The 25,914-nt window shown below is 30.3% G+C and overlaps 1 protein-coding gene across 1 annotated transcript; it reads right to left on the reverse strand.

The window, feature by feature from the left end:
* Window positions 1–197: 197 nt before the first annotated feature.
* Window positions 198–25,704, reverse strand: LOC111421358 (protein starmaker). Its single transcript, XM_023054502.2, has 4 exons — window positions 25,613–25,704; window positions 10,385–10,606; window positions 825–912; window positions 198–775 (listed from the first exon to the last, which is right to left on the reverse strand). The coding sequence occupies exons 1-4, from the start codon at window positions 25,689–25,691 to the stop codon at window positions 622–624; spliced, it is 543 nt and encodes a 180-aa protein (XP_022910270.1). The 5' UTR covers window positions 25,692–25,704; the 3' UTR covers window positions 198–621.
* Between the last annotated feature and the right edge of the window lie 210 nt (window positions 25,705–25,914).

Here is a 25,914-nt window from a genome sequence, read left to right on the forward strand (position 1 = left end):
TCACTTTTTTTACAGGTTTCTGTAAATATTTTCGCATAAATCAATTTAAATAATAAATTAATTAATTAGTTTATAATTTTGATTTTGAGGAGAAATTTATGAAAATGTTCTCATTTACTTAAAATTGAAATTATTTTTGAAAGATTTTATGAGTAATTCTCGCATATCAATGACATAAAAGGTAGAAAAAGACTTAATTACACAACTTTATTTATTTTCTTGTTTTATACATCCTAAAAATAAATACATGTACATCTCTGGTATAAAGAATGTATATATACATCTAATAATTCAATTTCGATTATTTTGGATTACACCTGATTTTTACTTTTTATTTATATCTTTTTTTGTTTGACATATTAATACCGAGTGATACATTCAATCAAATCACGCGCTAACTTCACGTGGATCAAACAATCACTTTGATTTTTTAATTTATCTTCATTCGTATAGCAGATATGTTTATTTTTTTTTAATTCCTGATAAACCAGCAGATGATAGATATTAAAATTCCCAAAAATGCGTATTTCTCATATCACAGAACGGAAACTTTCTTACCCTCATAAAATAAATTAAGCATAAATATTTTTTTAATTAATTAACACATTACATTTATTTAATTTAAAGTAGCCGTTCGCATTCCTCCGTTATAATCGTATCATCTTCATCTGATTCGGTTAAAATTCCATCATCATCACCTGACCAATGATCAAATTCTTCTTTGTGATGTTCCAACGACATCAACGATGGGAATAAACTATCGCAAGCCGAACACCTAAACAAACATTAATCCCAATTTTTTTTTTTTTTGGTTTTAAACTTACCCAAAATGTCTTTTCTTTTGCTTGTGAGATGAAAGCTGCTTCGGGCAAGCAAAAGATCTATCGCAGACGTTACATGTAAGAGCTTCGTCTAAAAAAAAAGATTTAATCTAAAAACCACGTCGCGTGGAAAAATAAATCGAATGGAAATCCGGTATCGAAAATCCTATTTTCCCATCTTTATCGTAATCCGAGTCTGTTTGAACGCGTTTCGATGTAAACTCGATTACGAATGGAAATGCGTTAATAGTTCACTTGGAAAATCGGGAAATCCAACGGGAAATAAACTTGGTTTAGTTGAATTTCATAATTATTATTGTGATAAAATTTTTTTTCAAATAACGTGCCGAAACACGTTCCAATTTCACGTTTTCATTAGTGGGGGGATGCACGATGAACGCAAGGATCTTGACAAAACGGACAGGGTTGTCATTCGTTATATGTTTCGGGGGGATGCTGTAAAACTGCAAAATTCGCAATGTTTTTGCAAGAGCAATCGATACGGACGGTTGATTGCTAGGGATGTACCGTACCCTCCGTGCCGTGACCCGGGTGATATTTAAAACTCAAACTCTACGTTCGTGTAACTTCCCCACCTCGATTGGCGAGGAGAAAACCGAAACGGACACCCGCGTTTACTCGCCGAGGAAAAGCTTTATTGGATTTTCGTGTCTGTGCCAGGTAGAAAACTCGAAAGCTTCAACGTAGAGGGAATTCGATATTTTTTTTATCAACACAAAAAAGAATGAATGGAAAAAATAAATATGACATTTTATTTATAAATATTTATATAACTCTTTCACATAAATTGATTGGTACATTTGATGCAGTTTTGTGTTTATGATACATAGTTGCAGAAACTTAGACAGTGTTAGCAGAAGACTACACTACTGCCAAATATGTTCTAGATACTGCTAATAGAAGACCAGATACTTTTAAAGAAAGATTAAATACTACTTACAGTTAGCAGAAGACTGGGTACTGTTGGGAGAAGATTAGGTACTTCTGACAATGCTTCTGAGTACTGCTAATATAGTTTATACTGCTAACGGATGAATGGATACTGTTTGCAGAAAATTAGTTACTGCTTTTAGAAGACTAAACATTGTTGGCAGAAAACTATTTACTGCTTGCACAAGATTACTAATTGGTCGTAGAAGACTAAATACTATTAGCAAATGAGTAAATGCTACTTGCGCAAAAAGATACAACCTCGATTTTGAAATATTTTTATTAATCGTAGGTGCCTATGAAAACAAATTGTAAGTAAAGCGGGAATGCAAGTGTCAAATTATTACCCACCATGCCCTAATGGCTAATAGTTGTTTAAATTGGCAAATAATAACAGTTTTAGTGAGCAAACTGGTATGATTTTAAAGTTGGATGAGTGTTTAGGCAATGCTAACGCAGCGGCGAGACGATATTGTAAAAATTATGTAAATAACATGAATCAGAGGTCACTTTGTACTTTGTAAGCAAAGAAACGAAGAAAGCATCTAAACCTAACATTATAATGAGGAAAGAGTGACGAATTCAACAAAAACTGAATTTTTTTAATCAATGTGAAATGACCCAAAACTAACACTAGATTAACTTCAGTTATAAAACTTCTATTATATGATAACTAACTTCAAGTTTAAAATGTCAACCTCAATTTTGACATATTTGTAATCCTCATTAAAAATCCTTTAAAATGAGTACAAACACGACATATTTATCTTCAATATTAATGAAGTTATGGTCAACTTCCGGTTAAGAATGTCAACGTCAATTTTGACATATTTGTAATCGTCGTGAAAAATCCTTTAAAATGAGTCCAAACATGATACATTTAATTCCAATATAGCAACTTCCGGTTTGAAATGTCAATGTCATTTTGACATATTCTTAATTTTTATAAAATGTTTTAATATTTGTCACAAAAATAAAAATATAATAAAAAAAAATAAAAATTAAGGTTGGTATTAATATTTAAAAATTAAATTGTTCCTAACTTCGGATTTAATGTTTTTTATTCTAACTTTTTTGTTTTTTGAGATAAGTACGTCATCTTTGGACTCATTTTAAAGGGTTTTTAATGACGATGACAAATATGTCAAAATTGACGTTGACATTTCAAACCGGAAGTGATTGTATTTCCGTTAATATTAAAGTTAAATATGTCGAGTTTGGACTCATTTTAAAGGATTTTTTATGAAGTTGACAAATATGTGAAAATTAAAAGTTGAAAGTTCGAACTTTTTGGTTTTTTAAGATAAATGTATCATATTTGGACTCATTTTAAAGGTTTTTTAATAAAGAATACATCATGAAAGAACACCATGAACTTCAGGTTTAAAATATCAACGTCAATTTTGACATATTTGTAACCTTCATTAAAAATGCTTTAAAATGAGTACAAACACGACATATTTATCTTTAATATTAATGAAGTTATGGTCAACTTCCGGTTAAGATTGTCAACGTCAATTTTGACATATTTGTAATCGTCGTGAAAAATCCTTTGAAATCAGTCCAAACATGATACGTTTAATTCCAATATTACTCGAGATATAAGCAACTTCCGGTTTGAAATGTCAATGTCATTTTGACATATTCTTAATTTTTATAAAATGTTTTAATATTTGTCACAAAAATAAAAATATAATAAAAAAAGATAAAAAATTAAGGTTGGTATTAATATTTAAAAATTAAATTGTTGCTAACTTCGGGTTTAACGTTTTTTATTCTAACTTTTTTGTTTTTTGAGATAAGTACGTCATCTTTGGACTCATTTTAAAGGGTTTTTAATGAAGATGACAAATTTGTCAAAATTGACGTTGACGTTTCAAACCGGAAGTGATTGTATTTCCTTTAATATTAAAGTTAAATATGTCGAGTTTGGACTCATTTTAAAGGATTTTTTATGAAGTTGACAAATGTGAAGATTAAAAGTTGAAAGTTCGAACTTTTTGGTTTTATGAGATAAATGTGTCAAAAGGTAAGGTAATTCATTAAAAAATATTCCATTTTGACATTTGACAATTTTTTTAGTTCTAAAGTTGTTGGTTTCTTCAAAAAATTAGATCGACGATTAAAAATCATTAAATCGTTATTGAGATATCTTAATTTTTAACAAACAAAATGGCGGAGATTTGACATTTAACATTTTCTAACCTAACTCTTTTGTTTTTTGTCCTAAATGTGTTATGTTTGGTGTCAAATTAAAGGATTTTTACTTCTTATTAAGAAAATTAAAGATAATTTTTCATTAATAAATATTCGATTTTGACATTTGACATTTTTTTTTTGTTGTAAAGTTGTTGGTTTCTTCAAAAAATTAGATTGACGATTAAAAATCGTTAAATATAAATCCAAACTCGGTATAGTTATCTTTAATCGTGATCGAGATTTTATAATTTTTAACAAACAAAATGGCGGATATTTGACATCTTCTAACCTAACTTTTTTGGCCTAAATGTGTCATGTTTGGTGTCAAATTAAAGGATTTTTAATTCTTATTAAGAAAATTAAAGATTTTTATGTTAATTATTGCTAATTTACGATTTAATGCTTTTTATTCTAATTTTTTTGGTTTTTGAGATAAGTACGTCATCTTTGGACTCATTTTAAAGGGTTTGTAATAAAGATGACAAATATGTCAAAATTGACGTTGACGTTTCAAACCGGAAGTGATTGTATTTCCGTTAATATTAAAGTTAAATATGTCGAGTTTGGACTCATTTTAAAGAATTTTTTATGAAGTTGACAAATATGTCAAAATTAAAAGTTGAAAGTTCGAACTTTTTGGTTTTATGAGATAAATGCGTCAAGCTTAGATTCTCTTTAAAGGTTATTTTATGAAGATTACAAATATAATTGTAAGTAAAGCGGGAATGCAAGTGTCAAATTATTACCCACCATACCTTAATGGTTAATAGTTGTTTAAATTGGCAAATAATAACAGTTTTAGTGAGCAAACTGGTATGCTTTTAACGTTGGGTGAGTGGATAGAAGAGTGCAGCAATGTAGAACCAAAGAAACGGAGAAGGAGTACAGAGCATGAAGGAAGGAAGAAAAACAGTGAGGCAGGAATTAGAGAAAGTAACAACACAGTCGGGTACGAGGAAATTTTATCAGAATGTAAATAGGAAAAAATCTAAACCTAGGATTATAATGAGGATGACTAAGAGTGACGAATTCAACAAAAACTGGAAACAACAAGCAAAACAGAGTCTGATCCTCTTGTGTTTTTTAATCTAGTTCATATTATTCACAATTTGAATAGCTTCTCAGGGCATTGAAATTGCTCCTTTATAATTTATCTTGGTATCGTTGCTCTACTTTTAAATTGCTCCTACTGCCACAATCCCATAGCATGATGCTATACAGATGTTTCTGTAAGTCGTGATATAATTTTAATCTCAAACATTAGTGTAAAAATGATGTCAATCCCTGTAAAAACTTTTGGTCTAAATTCAAAAATGTTGAAATGAAATAACCTTTGTGAACATCAAAGTTCATTCAAAATGTTTAAAAATTTCTTAATTTTGAAGGCCCATATCTTAGCCATTTATGGGTTTAGACCAACAATTTTTCAGAAACACTCTGTATGAATATGAATATGATAATAATTACCAAAAAAGAGAATCTTAATTTTAAAAAGAGTAAAATTAACACCTATAAGCAATTAATTAGACGGCATACGCAATACTCAGCTATCACAAGACTATACAGGGTGTTTTTGTAAGTTGTGGCATAAATTTAATCACTAAAACTAGGGACAAAATGATGACGATTCGTGTAAAAATGTTTTAAGAAAATAATCTAGAATTTGATTTTGTACTTTTAAACTGGTTTTTATTTTATATAGAATTTAAGTCTAACTAGTTTCGGCCCTTGGCCATCTTCAGAGACTCTACAAATAGATTAACATCTCTCATCTTATCCATTTTACAAACAAGTTTCTTAATATTTCTTTTTGTTTTGTTAAAAAAGATCACATATCAAAGTCAAAATCAGATTATTAGTTACTATTTTACAAAATTAAAGTTTAAAAAGTTGTAAAATGAAATTCCGGACGAAGTGTTACAAGTTTACTGGTTAAAATTTAAGAACGCTCTTTTTTAACAAAAGAAATATTAAGAAACTTGGGAAAAATTCAAGAATCATCATGTGGCTTAAAAATCGACGATTTTTTTTAATCAATGTGATCTAAAAAACACGTTGAAAATAAAAAAAACTGTGCAAAAGTGACTAACACTAGATTAACTTCATTTATAAAACTTCTATTATATGATAACTAACTTCAGGTTTAAAATGTCAACCTCAATTTTGACATATTTGTAATCTTCATTAAAAATCCTTTAAAATGAGTACAAACACGACATATTTATCTTTAATATTAATGAAGTTATGGTCAACTTCCGGTTAAGAATGTCAACGTCAATTTTGAAATATTTGTAATCGTCGTGAAAAATCCTTTAAAATGAGTCCAAACATGATACATTTAATTCCAATATAGCAACTTCCGGTTTGAAATGTCAATGTCATTTTGGCATATTCTTAATTTTTATAAAATGTTTTAATATTTGTCACAAAAATAAAAATATAATAAAAAAAAAATAAAAATTAAGGTTGGTATTAATATTTAAAAATTAAATTGTTCCTAACTTCGGGTTTAATGTTTTTTATTCTAACTTTTTTGTTTTTTGAGATAAGTACGTCATCTTTGGACTCATTTTAAAGGGTTTTTAATGACGATGACAAATATGTCAAAATTGACGTTGACATTTCAAACCGGAAGTGATTGTATTTCCGTTAATATTAAAGTAAAATATGTCGAGTTTGGACTTATTTTAAAAGATTTTTTATGAAGTTGACAAATATGTGAAAATTAAAAGTTGAAAGTTCGAACTTTTTGGTTTTTTAAGATAAACGCATCATATTTGAACTCATTTTAAAGGTTTTTTAATAAAGAATACATCATGAAAGAACACCATGAACTTCAGGTTTAAAATGTCAACCTCAATTTTGACATATTTGTAATCTTCATTAAAAATCCTTTAAAATAAGTACAAACACGACATATTTATCTTTAATATTAATGAAGTTATGGTCAACTTCCGGTTAAGATTGTCAGTGTCAATTTTGACATACTTGTAATCGTCGTGAAAAATCCTTTAAAATGAGTCCAAACATGATACGTTTCATTCCAATATTACTGGAGATATAAGCCACTTCCGGTTTGAAATGTCAATGTCATTTTGATATATTCCTAATTTTTATAAAATGTTTTAATATTTGTCACAAAAATAAAAATATAATAAAAAAAATAAAAATATAAGGTTGGTATTAATATTTAAAAATTAAATTGTTGCTAACTTCGGGTTTAATGTTTTTTATTCTAACTTTTTTGTTTTTTGAGATAAGTGCGTCATCTTTGGACTCATTTTAAAGGTTTTTTAATGAAGATGACAAATATGTCAAAATTGACATTGACGTTTCAAACCGGAAGTGATTGTATTTCCGTTAATATTAAAGTTAAATATGTCGAGTTTGGACTCATTTTAAAGGATTTTTTATGAAGTTGACAAATGTGTGAAGATTAAAAGTTGAAAGTTCGAACTTTTTGGTTTTATGAGATAAATGTGTCAAAAGGTAAGGTAATTCATTAAAAAATATTCCATTTTGACATTTGACAATTTTTTTAGTTCTAAAGTTGTTGGTTTCTTCAAAAAATTAGATTGACGATTAAAAATCATTAAATCGTTATTGAGATATCTTAATTTTTAACAAACAAAATGGCGGAGATTTGACATTTAACATTTTCTAACCTAATTTTTTTGTTTTTTGTCCTAAATGTGTCATGTTTGGGGTCAAATTAAAGGATTTTTACTTCTTATTAAGAAAATTAAAGATAATTTTTCATTAATAAATATTCGATTTTGACATTTGACATTTTTTTTTGTTGTAAAGTTGTTGGTTTCTTCAAAAAATTAGATTGACGATTAAAAATCGTTAAATATAATTCCAAACTCGATATATTTATCTCTAATCGTTGTCGAGATTTTATAATTTTTAACAAACAAAATGGCGGATATTTGACATCTTCTAACCTAACTTTTTTGTTTTTTGGCCTAAATGTGTCATGTTTGGTGTCAAATTAAAGGATTTCTAATTCTTATTAAGAAAATTAAAGATTTTTATCTTCATTATTGCTAATTTACGATTTAATGCTTTTTATACTAACTTTTTGGTTTTTTAAGATAAGTATGTCTTCTTTGGACTCATTTTAAAGGTTTTTTAATGAAGATATCAAATATGTCAAAATTGACGTTGACGTTTCAAACCGGAAGTGATTGTATTTCCGTTAATATTAAAGTTAAATATGTCGAGTTTGGGCTCATTTTAAAGGATTTTTTATGAAGTTGACAAATGTGTGTTGAAAATTAAAAGTTGAAAGTTCGAACTTTTTGGTTTTATGAGATAAATGTGTCAAGTTTAGATTCACTTTAAAGGTTATTTTATGAAGATTACAAATATAATAATAAAATTAAAGTTGATATTGACAACTGAAAGTTTTTTTCAAACAAATAGTATTTTAGGTCTTTCGGTATTCTGCATTTTTTCTAAGATAAGTTACACCTTTACATACCAGACAGCATGAAATTCTCTAAAAACGATAAAATGTCGCTTAGTCAAGTGATGTATAACGCAGTCCAATTGTAACTCGGATAGTATCGTGGAGCAGTGAACAATGCCATTACTCATTTTATGAAGAAAGATTAAATCGTTTATATTGCGCCTGGAGGAAAGCAACGAGATGCCGAAAACTGTGCATCGCCGAACATAAGGTGACGAAAAAAATGCTTTTGGACTAGCTCTAGACGATCCATGTAGATTTGATACTGGGGGTTCCAAACGGTGGATGTATAGTTAAGAACAGATGATACATAGGCAATATAGAGTGAACGGATATAGGATAGATTAGTGAAAGGATGACATACACGACATATTAATCCGAGCATCCGGGAGGCCTTGTTAACAATATAATCAATATGGAGAGAAAATGTAAGTTTGGAGTTAAAGAGAACGCCAAGATCTCTAACGCATTCAGATTGTTTGAGAGTGTTAGAGCCGAGGGAATAATCAAAAGCAATAGGATAGCGTTTACGTGTAAATGTGATTTTGCAAATATTTTGCTGTTATCGGCATACAAAAAAAATTTTTAGTGGTGAAAGCAGGCATGAATATCATTAATGTAGAGCTGAAATAACAGCGGCCCCAAATGGCTGCCCTGAGCCACACCGAAAATAATGTCTCTGAATGTTGAGCGATAATTGTTAATAGTAACGACTTGTGCCAGTAACTGCCGCAAGACTATTAACTTTTTACTTGTAAAAATTTGCTTACTGCTTTTAGAAGACTAAACACTATTGGCAGAAAACTATTTACTGCTTGCACAAGATTACTAATCAGCCGTAAAAGACTAAATACTACTAGCAAATAGTAAATGCCATATGCAGAAGATTATGTGTTGTTGGAACATGCCTAGATGCTGTTTGCAGAAGACTAGATAATGCTGGCGGAATACTAGATACTACATTTAGAAGATTACATACTGCTACAGGAAGACTATTAATTTTCTGATTGTAGAAAATTGCTTACTGCTCTCAGATGATTGGCAGAAAACTATTTAGTGCTTGCACAAGATTACTAATCAGTTGTAAAAGACTAAATCATGGTGGCAGAACACTAGATACTGCCGTTAGAGTACTACATACTGCTGCTGCAAGACAATTAAGTTTCTGATTCAGTCTGCATTTAAAACATACAAGTTGCAATTAGCAGATGTCATTTACAGTCTTGTGTATTTCAAATTGGGCAGTTATAGTTTATAATATAAAAATAATAAAATGTATGTAATAAACAGGAAGTAAATTGTTTAAAATTCTAAATAAATGGTTTATTAGAGGTAACCAAAAAAAGAAAAAAAAACATATTTTGATAGCTTTTAAATGTAACGTTAATTACAGAACATCTATTGTTTGCGTGCTTGTAATTAGGGAATCCGGGCTCGTGGGGTAATTTAGCCTTAGAGACAGGTGCATTGTCCGTATCGCCCTTTGCTGCAGAGCGGTTCAGGGACGCAACCCCCGCACGGGGCCGCATTACGTAATCTCAGCAAGTAAACCTAAATCCCCCTCCACACATTGTTCTGACAACCCTCACGACCCAATTTAATAATAAAAATGGAAAAAAATAAATGAAAAATATTAAAAAAAAAAAACAAACGTGTATGTTTAATTAATTTTCCTGGAAAAGTTTACGGCCAAGTATACCGGACGGGGAGCTAATTTTGAAGTTAACTGGATGAGAGGTTTTCCGTGGGGAAAAGTTCTTTCTCGAGTACCGTTCGTTGTCGGGAAATAGCCACAAATTGAAAGTTAGGATTTCCGGTCACCAGCGAAATGGGATTGTTTGAGTTGGGGCACTTATGTTTGGTTTAATCGAGTCCCCTTCAATTCTTGAAAACGGATTGACACGTAAAAAAAGCTTTTTGTTTCTATTTTTTTACGTACCGTAATCTGAGTCATCACTAAAATCATCCCCATCATCCAAATCTAAGTCAGTAAAATTTGAATCAGTATCGGTATCCAAAACTTCGTTGTTCTGATCATCCGCTTCGTTGTTATCCAATTCTTCACCGCTGTTAGTTTTGGTAGTTTTAATAGTTTCGGGGTCGGTTGAATTGTCATCGTTGCTCGCTAATTTATTGTAATCTTTTCTTGCTGGCCGATTTTCTGTAACAACATTAATTTACAATTTCAATATTAATTTCATAACAAACAAACGGTTTAATTGGATAGAATTAACACGAGTTGGAACTCTTGGGGAGTGTTTAAACTGTAATTAAACATGATGATTGAATTTTTCCTCTCATAAAAAAAAAATCAATATTTACGAGGTTATATATCAAATTTATTCAATAAAAATATATAACAATCTAAAGCTGAATCACAATTAAAACTATAGCTAACACTAGAATTTGAACTAACACTAGAACTAGAAATATTCAAGTTTAGATTATGTCTAAAAAGATGGCTAAATTCGTATATTTCTAGGTCTAGATTTAATGTTGGTTATTGTGATAGTGCTAATGTTAGTTCTAGTAGCTAGAATTAACACTTTTGTTATCGTTAGAACTAACACTAGACCTAGAGCTAGAAACATTCGGGTTTAGCCGAACGTCTCAAAAGACGGTTAAACCCGAATTTTTCTAGTTCTAAGTTTAGTGTTAGTACTAACTATTCGAACTAGTCTTTCTTTTGCAAGAAAATTAATAGAGCGGCTCCTTGTGACGTCACGCTCCAATGTTATAAGTATAGGGAAAGTGACCAACTTAAATCTGGGGGACCAAAAAGTTACTAGATTTAGGTTGGTATTGAAAAAGTAACTAAATATGGTGTGTTTCTTAAAAAAGTAACTAGAAAAATTCGCGCAACCTAGTGTGGTTGGTGGTGGAATTAAACCCAAGAGATTTGTGTACGCGGAAAACGGGGGGGCGGCGCGCAACCTAGCGGTAGGTAGTGAAAGCTTACATAAAACAATTTTCAAAATTTCTGTGGGAAACCTAACTTAAAAATTTTGCCTTGAACTCATATTGATTAGAAATCTTGTACAACCAATAAATAGTTTCCTGTCGACAGTGTTTAGTCTTCTAAAAACAGTAAGCAGTTTCCTACAAGGAGAAAGTTAAAAGTCTAGTAGCAGCAGTAAGTAATCTTCTAAATGCAATACCAACACAAGCAAACAGCATCCAGTCATATTCCAACAATATATAATCTTCTGCAAGTAGCATTTACTCATTTGCTAGTAGTATTTAGTTTTCTACGACTGATTAGTAATCTTGTACAAGTAGTAAATAGTTTTCTGCCAACATTGATTAATCTTCTAAAAGCAGTAAGCAATTTTCAGCAAGCAGAAAGTTAATAGTCTTGCAGCAGCAGTATGTAATCTTCTAAATGCAGTATCTAGTGTTATGTCTGCATTATTTAATCTTCTGCAAATAGCATCTAGTCATGTTCCAATAACACATAATCTTCTGTAAGTAGCATTTACTCATTTGCTAGTAGTATTTAGTCTTCTACGACTAATTAGTAATCTTCTGCAAGTAGTAAATAGTTTCTGCTAACATTCTTTAATCTTCTAAAAGTAGTAAGCAATTTTCTACAAGTGGAAAGTCAATAGAATTGCGGCAGCAGTATGTAATCTTTTAAATGAAGTATCTAGTGTTCCGCCTGCATTATCTAGTTTTCTGCAAACAGCATCTAGTCATGTTCCAACAATATATAATCTTCTGCAAGTAGCATTTACTCATTTACTAGTAGAATTTAGTTTTTAGTTAGGCAATAAATAGTTTTCTGTCAACATCATTTAGTTTTCTAAAAGCAGTAAGCAATTTTCTGCAAGCAAAAAGGTAATAGTCTTGCAGCAGCAGTATGTAATCTTCTAAATACAGTATCTAGTGTTATATCAGCATTATTTAATCTTCTGCAAACAGTATCTAGTCATGTTCCAACAATATATAATCTTCTGCAGGTAGCATTTACTCATTTGCTAGTGGTATTTGGTCTTCTACAAACGATTAGTAATCTTGTGCAAGCAGTAAATAATTTTCTGCTAACTGTGCTTAGTTTTCTAAAAGCAGTAAGCAATTTTTTACAACCAGAAAGTCAATAGAATTGTGTCAGCGGTATGTAATCTTCTAAATGCAGTATCTATTGTTTTGTCAGCATGATCTAGTCTTCTGCAAACAGTATCTAGACATGTTCCAATAATACATATTTTTCTTCAAGTAACATTTATTCATTTACCGGTAGTATATCTAGTCTTCTACAATCGATTAATAATCTTATGCAAGCAGTAAACAGTTTTCTGCTGACAGTGTTTAATGTTTTAAAAGCAGTAAGGAATTTTCTACAAACAGAAAGTTAATTGTCTTGCGACAGCAGTATGTAATATTTCAAATTCAATATCTAGTGTTATGTCAGCATTATTTAATCTTCTGCAAACAGCATCTAGTCATGTTCCAATAATACATAATCTTTGGCAAGTAGTATTTACTCATTTGCTAGTAGAATTTAGTCTTCTACGAACGATTAGTAATCTTGTGCATACAGCAAATAGTTTTCTGTCAACATTATTTAATTTTCTAAAAGCAGTAATTAATTTTCTACAATCAAAAAGTTAATAGTCTTGCGGCAGCAGCATACAATCTTCTAAATGCAGTATCTAGTATTCCGTAAGCTTTATCTAGTTTTCTACAAAGAGCACCTAGTCATATTATAACAATACATAATCTTCTGCAGGTAGCATTTACTCATTTGCTAGTAGTATTTAGTCTTTTACGACCGATTAATAATCTTGTGCAAGTAGTAAATAGTATTCTGCCAACATTGTCTAGTCTTCTAAAAGCAATAAGCAATTTTCTACAAGCAGAAAGTTGAAAGTCTTTCGGCAGCAGTATGTAATCTTCTAAATGCAGTATCCAGTGTTCTGCTAACATCATCTAGTCTTCTGCAAACAGCATCTAGTCATGTTCTAACAGTATATAATCTTCTGCAAGTAGCATTTACTCATTTGCTAGTAGTATTTAGTCTTTTACGACCGATTAATAATCTTGTGCAAGTAGTAAATAGTATTCTGCCAACATTAATTTACCTTCTAAAAGCAGTAAGCAATTTTCTATAAGACGAAAGTAAATAGTCTTGCGGCAGCAGTATGTAATCTTCTAAATGTAGTATCTAGTCTTTCGTCAGCGTTATCTAGTCTTCTGCAAACAGCATCTAATCTTTTATTAGCAGTACCTAATCTTGCATTAGCAATATGATAGCCTACCAATAGTATTCTGACTTTTTCCAGATTTATCTAGTTCTGTTCAAGCAGCATCTAGTCCTTTATTAACAGTGTGTAGTTCTCTACAAGCAGTATTTATTCCTTTGCCAGCAGTATCTATACTTTTACAATGAGTTTGTATCCTTCTGTAAGCAATAAGTAGTGTTCTACCAACAGTTTGTTGACATCTGAAAGAAGTATGTAATTTTCTGCAAGAAATAAGCAAATAATCTTAGTCCAGGAGTACGTAGTCTTCTACAAACATTATCAAATCTTTTATCAGCACTCTCTAGTCTTCTGCAAACACTATCCAGTCATCCGTTAGCAGTATAAACGATACTAGCAGTACTCAGAAACATTGTCAATCTTCTGCAACTAATTTAATAATTCCGTAAGTAGTATGTAATCTTTCTTTAGCAGTATCTAGTCTTCCATTAGCAGTATCTAGAACATATACGACAGTATTTAGTCATTTTTAGGCATTATCTAGTTTCTTGCCAATAATGTGTAGTCTTCTGCCAACATTATCTAGATTTCTGCAAGCATCTATTAGCAGTATCTAATCTCTTGATAATTAATCGACGAAGATTTTTCCGATTATTAAGTTTTAAGAAAACACCATTCATAACTGCTCCGATTTATTACAAAAAAGCAAGTAATTGATTTTATCTATTCTCGTTTGTAAATAACGAACTTAATTAATAACTAGCTAACTTCACACACTGTTTCATAATAGTTATTTTACGCTTCTGTTATGTCACGCACTGCTGTCAAATTTCACGCACTGTTGTCAATAATGACGTTTTTTACGAATTGAAAATACTTAATTGATTATTAAGTTCAAAAATTTCTAACTAACGTCATTTTTCGCTCGTCGCGTCGATCGTTTTTATTGACATTTTACAGATTAATGCCAAATAATTATGTTGCCAACTTAAATTTATAAATTATTACCAACCTAAATAAATATGACAGTTTACAATTTTATAAGTATTGTGTTTAATGATAAAAATACTTCTCTTTTTAAACTTTTACCCTGATCACGAATCACGAACATATCCTATAAAAAACTATCTAATGTGAAACAACCCCTTTTGCGTGATTTTACATCATTTATTTCCCCAAAGAGTTTTTATGGAAGGTCACAAACCCGTTTTATTTCCCTTCATCTATTCTAATGATTTTTTTTTCTATTCGTAACCTCAAAGTTTAATCAAATTGTTAGTTGGTGCTTTTTAATGATTCATTAAATTGAAACGCCACGAAATGTTTGCAACAATTCGAAGCCAAACTTATAACCAGAATTTCCGAGCAAAACCCACGACATTATGTTGTTGTTGAGTTTGAAAATTATTAGTAAACTACGGTAGACTTTAAGGGCGTTTCACTTTATCTCAAAACGTTGTTAGCTGGAAAGCTATATTCTCCGACCTAGTTTATCAACAATATTCACCACAGACTAAAATCACTCATCCATCCCAAAATTATTTAACAACCTAACTTTTTATTTAAAAAATGCGAGGGTGTTATTTTGTGCATGCACCATTTTGTGGGTAATAAAATTAAATCGATAATTTCAGCGACCAGGTCATTTCTAGTAGAATAAAATCAGTACAACTTTAAAAATTTTTTGTTTATACATCTATAATTTTCGTCGAAGTCAATCCATTTTCATTTAACTCCAACCCACTTCTCCTCAGTACATGGAATAGAATGGATACTATGGGGAGCGAAGCCACATCCAATTTCAGTTCCCGGAAACGTCATTCGAAGTCATTTCCCAGGTTGTTCCCAATCCGAATCTTGTTATCCGATTTGATTTAACGGAGATCAAGTAGATTTCCCGAAAATAGTTCAAAAATCGAGTTATTTTTGTACTTAGCAATTTTATGAAGGTCGAAAAAGTTGACGTTTGACGAGGTTGTCTCCGTCGGCGTCGGTATAATCATTTGCATTCGCTTTAAAGCGGCCGTTCTTCAGAAAAGCTTGGGGTTGTACATACAAATAGACTGTTTATTCTAATTGAGAGGGAACCCGTCGACGTTCAAACCCGTGCCCTGATTGCATAAATTTTACGAACGTTCGGAAGGAAAAGGTTCGATTTCTGACTTGTGAAATGTGTTTTTCTTTTTTTGGACGACGGAGTCTCAATTAGGTGTGAATTTTTCACGCACGGGTAAACTTGCGAAACTTTCTTCCAGATGGAATCATGTTTAACTTCAAAAATACGCAAAATCGCGTCTCGTGCAATGAAAATAATCACAACGCGTTCATAGTGATACAAATCAACTTAATTTTGCTCCTAAATACTTGGTATAAGCTTAAATATGTTATGGTCGTAGTAATCAAAATTTTATCTGATTTACAAAAAATTGCAAACATGGAGAAATCGATTAGATTAATCAAAAATCACACAAATTAACTTAATACTACCTCTAAATAGTTAATATCAACTAGTGGTGGAACAATTTTGGTCAAAAACCAAAAAATAGACCATTTTTAGAGAAATAACCATTTTTAAATCTTGTTCGCCACTTCCGGTCTACCGGAAGTAGATCATAACTACGCTATTTTAAACGGAATGCTATAGTTTTTATTACACCGTTTAATTGTACGTAAAAAAATAGGTTGACTTTGATAAAAGTTATTGGTACCTAGCATTTTTCGTTTTCGAGTTATTTTGGTTTTAAGCTTTTTTTGGTAAATTTCAACATGCTCTTTAAAACTTCATATCTCAGCCAACGTTCATTCAAAAAACATCTACGTTGGTACAATTACTCTTCAGATGTTGTCAAATAGATTGTCATTTGTTGTATCGGAGTATCTTATACAGGGTGGTCAAAAATTGAATTACTGTTTCTGCATATTTAATGGCGAGAAAATCGAAAATTTTAAACGGAACGTCCCATATTTTTTTAGCCTATCAGAAAGAGAATTTAATTCTGTACAAATTATCTATAAACATTTCCATACCTATTTCTTGTAGTTTGCCTCATATTGCAAAATTTATTAAAACATGCACGAAATGCAGGTTTTTTTTATTTGAAAGCTATGGAATTTTGACAGTTTTTGGTCCATGTTTGTATTATTGTTGTCATTAGTTACATTTGACGACGGGTGTAAGTCATTGAACATCATGGTAAATTATTCCAACGCCGTTATTTGAAATTTATTTTGTATGTATGGTTTTTACGAAATAAATATTTTATCGTATTTTATTGCATTTCCAAATTCAATTTAATAACAAATTTATATTATAAATTTATGTTTTTATTCAACTCTAATTTTTATCATTAACTTTTTGTTTTAATAGTTTCATTTATTTGATCTTCTGTTTGTTATTTTTGGCAAGTAAAAGCTAATAAACTAAAAGATTATCAATCGTAGTTAGTAGTACAAATAATAATAGAAATAAATTAAACATAAAACTGTCAAAATGTCATGGCTTTCTAATAAAAATACAAACGGTTTCCTGCATGTTTTGATAAATTTACGAATATGCGAGAAACCACAATAAATAGGTATAGGAAAGTTTATAGATAAATTGTAGAGAATTAAATTCCCTTTCGTGCAGGCTAATAAAATATGCGGCGTACCATTTAAAATTTTCGACTTTCTCTTCATTGAATATGGAGAAACGGTAATTCAATTTTTAACCATCCTGTATAAGTTACTCTGATACAATATATGACAATCTATTCGAGAGCATCTAATCGTGCCAATTTAGAGCTTTTTTGAATGAACGTTAGATGGGATATAGGGTTTTAAAGAGCATGGTGAAATTTGCCAAAAAAAGCCTTAAAATCAAAATAACTCAAAAACGAAAAACGGTAAGTACCAATAACTTTTATGAAAGTCAACATATTTTTTTACGTACAATTAAAAGGTGTAATAAAAACTATAGCATTCCATTTAAAATAACGAAGTTATGGTCAACTTCCGGTAGACCGGAAGTGGCAGCCATCTCGAAAATATTTTAGATCGAAAGTTCCAACTGAACAACCCATACTACCAAAATTTTAAAACTGTACGAATACTGGAACCTAAAAAAGTTCTAACGAACAAGTTACGTGAAACACCCTGTATATTCTTTTTTATTTTAAAGGAGGTTTTTGTTTTATATAATTTTTAATTGGTATAGTAACACACTTCATTCTCCTTGTGAATTTTTCTCGTATTTAAATTAATACATGTCTACAAAGTTAAGTACGACGTTTCGAGCGTAATATTCGCCCATCATCAGGTACAGTCATGTTCACTGGAAATGCACATTCAAGGTCAAGCGCTGTTGTGAGATCCGACATGCCGCTGGTCCGAACGCCCACGAGCCACGAGCTTCGTGTGCGCTCGACTCAGCCCGTTTAGCCAGCGGCATGTCGGATCTCACAACAGCACTTGACCTTGAGTGTGCATTTCTCGTGAACATGACTGTACATAACAATCTACAAAACTTCAAATCACTGTAAACTATCACGTTATCTCAAACAAAAATTAAATCTTAAAAAACAGATACAGTATAATCAAAACATTAACAAACAACATCTAAATTTAAGTATAAAATTGTTTTAAATATTTTCATTTACCATCAATAGGGTTTGTATTAGTTTTTTATTAATACTTTTGTATTAAAAATAACCATGTGGTTTGATTTTCGTGTAAAGTCTTTATGTCTAAAAAAAACCTGTTCTTTATTGTAGTGTATCTCATTTTTTAAAAATAAAAATTTTGATTTCTATCGTTTAAATCGTTAACTCATCTATTATTTTGGCATACAGGGTACCTATTTTTTTCCGTATCTGATTTGAAATTAACTGTTTTGTTTATATTCTTGGTTATAAATATTGTTTCCAAATTTTTCCTATTAAATGTATTTTTTCGTTACTTAAAATTTTTGGTTTTTCAAAATTAAAATGGTGTTATTTTTTTATTGTATGTTGGCACAAAGCTGTCTTCTTTATTGTTTTCAAACTTTTTACATCATATTGATGTTGTTTTAAACGTCTGTGAAGATGTTGTTTTGATTCTCCTATGTAAAGTTTGTTATAGTCCATACATTCGAGTTGATAAATTGTATTTACCTTATCCACAGGTTTCTTTCATATTAGTCATCAAAGTTTGTAATTTATTACGATTACATTGTGCGAATTTTATTTCATTTATGTCATACTTCTTGAAAATGTTTGTTATTTTATAAGTTATTTCAGGTATATATTTGATTTTATGATATTTCATTTGAGTAACATTATCTCTTTTACTTATCTATTATCATCGTTATTTGTTTGTATGTTGTTGTCTTTCTTATTTCCATTCATATGTATAATTTGTAATTAAGAGTTGTTTCTTTGTTTCTTATTATCAATTTTTATGTTTCTCTCTCGTAAATTATATTGACGATTTTCTTTGGTAGTTGGTTTATTATTGGTGTTATTTATATTGATGTTTAAGCGATCAACGGTTTGATTTTCAATTTTATTATATATTTTATACCAACTTCTATTTATTAACGTCTTAGGGTAATCATTTTCTATCAAAATATTAAAAATTTTTATATTTATATCTCTAATAAATGGTTTATCTGTTAATCTTATAGCTCTTCTAATTAAATTTTCCATGGTATTCAATATTTGTGATTTTGGATGATTTTGAAAAATGTACTGGTATAATTAAAAATTATACCAATTTACTTGATTTTGCTAATACATACTTAAAAATATCATTGTAATAATTTTGCCTCTAAAAATCTGAGTAAATTTGGCAACTAAATACTCAGGTTAGGTTCGAATCATACAGATTCATACTGAACTGAATTAACTTAGTTAAGGCCTAAAAAGAAATTGCATTAATGAATTCTCTCAACCAATATAATTACACGTAAATACAATTAATCCCCATTTGCAATTCGCAAAATAAACGCAAATCGATCCATCCGCGCTACACCCTATTTAATATATTAACTATTCGTGGAAAATTCAAATTAGTTATCCATAAATTAACCTCATCCTCGTTTAGCAGAAACCCTATACTGCACAAACATTCAAAATTATACCAAAATATCCATTACATACATTATTATTAACACGCGGTGGATTCTCAGTCTGTAATTGCTAATTAAAATGATCGGCGAGCAAAGAAGGTCATTAAGTTTAAAATTTATTTTTTACTTTTTTTGTATTAAATCCATGTGACTTAACTCATTTAAAACTGATGTTGCGTGAGGTGAATATCTTTAAGACCAAATTTATGACTAATCTGGTTCCCAGTGAAAATATTGTGACGGAAAGCAAGGAAATTGAACTAGTGGATAAGTACACCTATCTTGGCTATAAAATTATCTATCACAAGAGACAACCAGACATGCGAACTGAGGAGGAGAATAATCCTCTCATGGGCAGCATATGGTAAACTCAGAGATGTCTTTAAGAGTAACCTACCCATATGTCTAAAGAGAAAAGTGTTCGATCAGTGCGAAAAGTGTTGATCAGAAACACGGACTTTGACCATAACATCAGCCAACAGACTTATAACAACACAGCGTAAAATGGAAATATCAATTCTTGGAGTATCATTTCTCGCATCGCTGGACACGTAGGCCGAAAGACAGATGAAAGGTGGACGAAAAGGCTGTTGGAATGGAGACTTCGAGCTAACAAACGGAGTAGAGGGAAGCCACCAACTCGATGGACGAATGACATCAGGAGATTTGCTAATAACTGGATCCAGGTACCACAGGACAGGAAGAAACGATTTTAAAATCCGGCTTCTCTTTAATTTTTGCTAATTATAGGTTGAACAGAATTTCTGATTAATTTAGTTTCAAGTGCATCATATACCTCGTTGCCTATAGCAACAAATATAGAAAGAAAACTAATTTTGCCCATTAGTGTTTTTTACAAAACCAGTTTTCCTTCAATTTTTACAAGTTTCAATATGAGCAGAATTTTCTATCAACTCTAGTTTTAATTGTTATTCAGCGTTGAATAGTTGTATACTTTTCATTGAAGTAAAACTAGAAGTAACACTAGACTTAGAACTAGACAGTTTCCGCGTAATGCATCACTTGACTAAGCGACAAATGAATAATGTTGAAAAAAACGGGACTTTCGTTTTCATATCTCTAAAAATATAAGACTTCCCAGAACAGAGAGGCTCAAACTATTGAAAATTGTTTGGTTTGGCATCTTCAGAGACTGTACAAATAGATTAACATCTCTCATTTTATCCATTTTACAAACAAGTTTCTTAATATTTCTTTTTGTCTTGTTAAAAAAATCACATATCAAAGTCGAAATCAGATTACTAATTACTAATTTACAAAATTAAACTTTAAAAAGTTGTAAAATAAAATTAAGGACGAAGTGTTACAAGTTTACAGGTTAAAATTTAAGAACGCTCTTTTTTAACTAAAGAAATATTAAGAAATTTGGGAAAAAATCAAGAATGACCCAAAAAACACGTTAAAAATAAAAAAAAGTGGGAAAAAGTGACTAACACTAGATGAACTTCAGTTGTAAAACTTCTATTATATGATAACTAACTTCATGTTTAAAATGTCAACTTCAATTTTGACATATTTGTAATCTTCATTAAAAATCCTTTAAAATGAGTACAAACACGACATATTTATCTTCAATATTAATGAAGTTATGGTCAACTTCCGGTTAAGAATGTCAATGTCAATTTTGACATATTTGTAATCATCGTGAAAAATCCTTTAAAATGAGTCCAAACATGATAGGTTTAATTCCAATATTACTCGAGATATAAGCAACTTCCGGTTTGAAGTGTCAATGTCATTTTGACATATTCTTAATTTTTATAAAATGTTTTAATATTTGTCACAAAAACAAAAATATAATAAAAAAAAATAAAAAATTAAGGTTGGTATTAATATTTAAAAATTAAATTGCTAACTTCCGGTTTAATGCTTTTGATTCTAACTTTTTTGTTTTTTGAGATAAGTGCGTCATGTTTGGACTCATTTCAAAGGTTTTTTAATGAAGATGGTAAATATGTTAAAATTGACGTTGACGTTTCAAACCGGAAGTGACTGTATTTCCATTAATATTAAAGTTAAATATGTCGAGTTTGGACTCATTTTAAAGGATTTTTTATGAAGTTGATAAATATGTCAAAATTAAAAGTTGAAAGTTCGAACTTTCTGGTTTTTTGAGATAAATGCATCATATTTGGACTCATTTTAAAGGTTTTTTAATAAAGAATACATCATGAAAGAACACCATGAAGTTGTCCATATGTCTATTATACAGGGTGAGTCAGAAAGAATCTAAAATCCGAATACCGGAGACACTAGACACCAAAATATGACGATTTAACCTAACATCTCTTATACAAATGTCGGTGGTTTTCAAGGCACAGGGTGTTGAAAGTTAAATTCTTGAAATGACGTGATATCTCAAACAAACAGTGTGTATCTAGCGCCCTCTATGAGCAATAACAAAACAAGTTTCAAATTCATATTTCTCATGCTTGAAAACATAAAACTACTAAATTTTATGCTAATAGTACAAAAAGCTTCAAAATTATCAAGAAATTTCGAAATAAAAATTTAACTTTCAACACCCTGTGCCTCGAAAACCACTGACATTTGTATAAGAGATGTTAGGTTAAATCATCATATTTTGGTATCTAGTATCTCCGGTATTCGGATTTCCCATTCTTTCTGACTCACCCTGTATAATAACTAACTTCAGGTTTAAAATGTCAACCTCAATTTTGATATATTTGCAATCTTCATTAAAAATCTTTCAAAATGAGTACAAACACGACATATTTATCTTCAATACTAATGAAGTTATGGTCAACTTCCGGTTAAGAATGTCAACGTCAATTTTGACATGTTTGTAATTGTTAAAAGTTTAAAAGTTAATTTGTATATCCATGACCGTATCCATGGCCGTATCCATGGCCGTTTTTTCGTTTTTGTTTTTTGTCAACAATTATCAATTCGTAGCTTTTTCAACATATGTCAATGTTCTCTGTAAAAGTGAATTCTCAATACATTTTTCTATAAAAACAGTGTTAATCTCATCCTTCTTTTTCGTTAAAGTGTGTGCGTCTCAAATATAAAAAGGTAAGACAATATTCAGAACATTTAGAAAAAAATGAAAAATATTATATAATATAATATTATATAATATAGAAATATATTATATTATATATTACTATCTTATTTTATATCCATAGGTCGCTGGTTCAAATCCGGCTCGAAGGACCAAAAAATGTCTAAATGTTCTGAATATTGTCTTACCTTTTTATATTCGAGACGCACACACTTTAACGGAAAAGAAGGATGAGATTAACACTGTTTTTATAGAAAAATGTATTGAGGATTCACTTTTACAGAGAACATTGACATATGTTGAAAAAGCTACGAATTGATAATTGTTGACAAAAAAGCTTGATTCAGAATCGATTAAAGAATGGGAAAAAGTTATTGGAGGTTATCTTGAACCCCCATCTTATAGATAGTCGTGAAAAATCCTTTAAAATGAGTCCAAACATGATAGGTTTAACTCCAATATTACTCGAGATATAAGCAACTTCCGGTTTGAAATGTCGATGTCATTTTGACATATACTTAATTTTTATAAATTGTTTTAATATTTGTCACAAAAACAAAAATGTAGTAAAAAAAAATAAAAAATTAAGGTTGGTATTAATATTTAAAAATTAAATTGCTAACTTCCGGTTTAATGCTTTTTATTCTAACTTTTTTGTTTTTTGAGATAAGTGCGTCATGTTTGGACTCATTTTAAAGGTTTTTTAATGAAGATGACAAATATATCAAAATTGACGTTTCAAACCGGAAGTGATTGTATCTCCATTAATATTAAAGTTAAATATGTCGAGTTTGGACTCATTTTAAAGGATATTTTATGAAGTTGACAAATATGTCAAAATTAAAAGTTGAAAGTTCGAACTTTTTGGTTTTTTGAGATAAATGCATCATATTTGGACTAATTTTAAAGGTTTTTTAATAAAGAATACATTATGAAAGAACACCATGAAGTTATCCATTTGTCTATTTTATGATAACTAACTTCAGGTTTAAAATGTCAACCTCAATTTAGACATATTTGTAATCTTCATTAAAAATCCTTTAAAAAAAGTACAAACACGACATATTTATCTTCAATATTAATGAAGTTATTTTTTTAATTCCAATATTACTCGAGATATAAGCAACTTCCGGTTTGAAATGTCAATGTCATTTTGACATATTCTTAATTTTTATAAAATGTTTTAATATTTGTCACAAAAACAAAAATATAATAAAAAAAAAAAGTAGAAAATTAAGGTTGGTATTAATATTTAAAAATTAAATAGCTATCTTCATTGTTGCTAACTTCGGGTTTAATGTTTTTATTCTAATTTTTTTGTTTTTTGAGATAAGTGCGTCATCTTTGGACTCATTTTAAAGGTTTTTTAATGAAGATGATAAATATGTTAAAATTGACGTTGACGTTTCAGACCGGAAGTGATTGTATCTCCATTAATATTAAAGTTAAATATGTCGAGTTTGGACTCATTTTAAAGGATTTTTATTGGAGATTAAAAAAATGCGTCATGTTTGGACTCACTTTAAAGGTTATTTTATGAAGAATATTAGTATTCATCTAAACATTGTCATTTAAAATAACTAGATAACAAGAGAGGCGCTAGCGCTCATTGCACGATTAAAAATTTGACATTTCATTCGACGTTTGCGTCAAATTCCGATTTTATTAATACAATTTCACCCCAAATAATTGATTTGTTTGAAACTCAGTGTCTCCTCGGACGAGCGAGGTTGGGGAATTGGTTGTTGCGAAATGGGGACTAATGTACCGTTCATATAGGACGGGGGGCATTAAATTTCTAGTGGGTTAGTTATGTTCGGGGTCGTAACTGGAGATGTCACGTGACAAGATACGACCGAATTTATTACGATACCGCTATGTTCTGCGTTATTAAACCCCTAAAACGACGTCGTTTCTCATTAAATTAATAATTATTATTATCAACAGTTTTTTTTAAGTTAAGTTCGAAGCTCACTTCACACTGAATAACATTCAAAATCGTCGTTTCGATTTAAATCAAATAAAATTTTTTCTCAGTTATCGAGTTTTCAAGTTTTAACTCGGATAAAGTTTAAATCTGAGAGTAATTTCTAGTTGGGTTTATTCGAGGTTTCAAGATGGTGGTTCGAATCGCCCAAGGTGTACCAAACTTTAATAATGTGTTAACTAATTGCATTAAATTCTCTTCGGCATGATTTCGTAACTTTACAACAACATATTGTGGAATTAATCAAGTTCTTATCAATCAAATACACGTTTTTATCAAGAAAATCATGTTTTGGTTAAAATTGTTTCGATTTTATGATGAACGTTGAAAGATAAAGTGTAAAGAGGGGGGTTTTAATGGGATTCGTTCGTAAGGGAACCTCGTTAAGACTTTGCTTAACGTGGACGGGCATTTAATTGGTGGGATTTGATACACTAGTTATGTAACAGAAAGTGCCCTCCATCGAAGGACACTTTAATTATAAAATTTTCATTCGAAAAAGGATAAAAAAAATTCTCTGGGTCAATTTAAACTGTATCAAAGTAGCGAGGAATAAATCATTTTTTAAAATAAGAATGAGAGAAAGTAATTTTCCTGCAGAAAATTGAAATTACTTCGAGAAAGATACGCATCTTAAGGCAGAAAGAAATATTCTCCCGGAAATGAACCCACTCAAAGATATATCGAACAAAATATGATAAAAATGAGACGATATAAAAGGGGACGAGATATGCCTTTAATATAACACATTCCACGTGGACTCGAACCTCGTTTGATCATTTGATGAAATTAAATTCCTCGAGCGAAATAAAATTTAAAAAAATTCAAAAAAAAAAAAGACTTACCGCTATTATTATTATTATTGATGCTGTTTAAAAGTGCTGCAGCACTCGTAAGTCTGGTCCTACGCAGGATCCAGAACATTATCCTGCAACCTAACCGACACGACTGACTGGTGGAAATCGTTTTTCGCGTCCGAAAATTTCCCCCCCCTCAAACTCGATTCTGACGGCGACGAGAGGGGTGGTTTCCCAGCATAGACATCAGCCCCAACACGTTTAAGGTCTAGATATAGAGTCGAAACGTGAATATTGAACAGTTGCAAATGAGCTGGAACAATGTTAGTTAAATTTACCGAGCGAAACGA

Source organism: Onthophagus taurus, chromosome 3 (assembly GCF_036711975.1).
Source record: "Onthophagus taurus isolate NC chromosome 3, IU_Otau_3.0, whole genome shotgun sequence".
Classification (NCBI taxonomy): domain Eukaryota; kingdom Metazoa; phylum Arthropoda; class Insecta; order Coleoptera; family Scarabaeidae; genus Onthophagus; species Onthophagus taurus.

Bases quoted from the DNA above. Each gene is read 5' to 3' on its own strand.
- LOC111421358 (XM_023054502.2), bottom strand. From the start codon at position 25,691: ATGTTCTGGATCCTGCGTAGGACCAGACTTACGAGTGCTGCAGCACTT. The intron at 10,607-25,612 runs GTAAGTCTTTTT...ATGTTGTTACAG, and splicing joins CAATAATAATAATAATAGCG to AAAATCGGCCAGCAAGAAAA. The intron at 913-10,384 runs GTACGTAAAAAA...CTTTTTTTTTAG, and splicing joins TAGTGATGACTCAGATTACG to ACGAAGCTCTTACATGTAAC.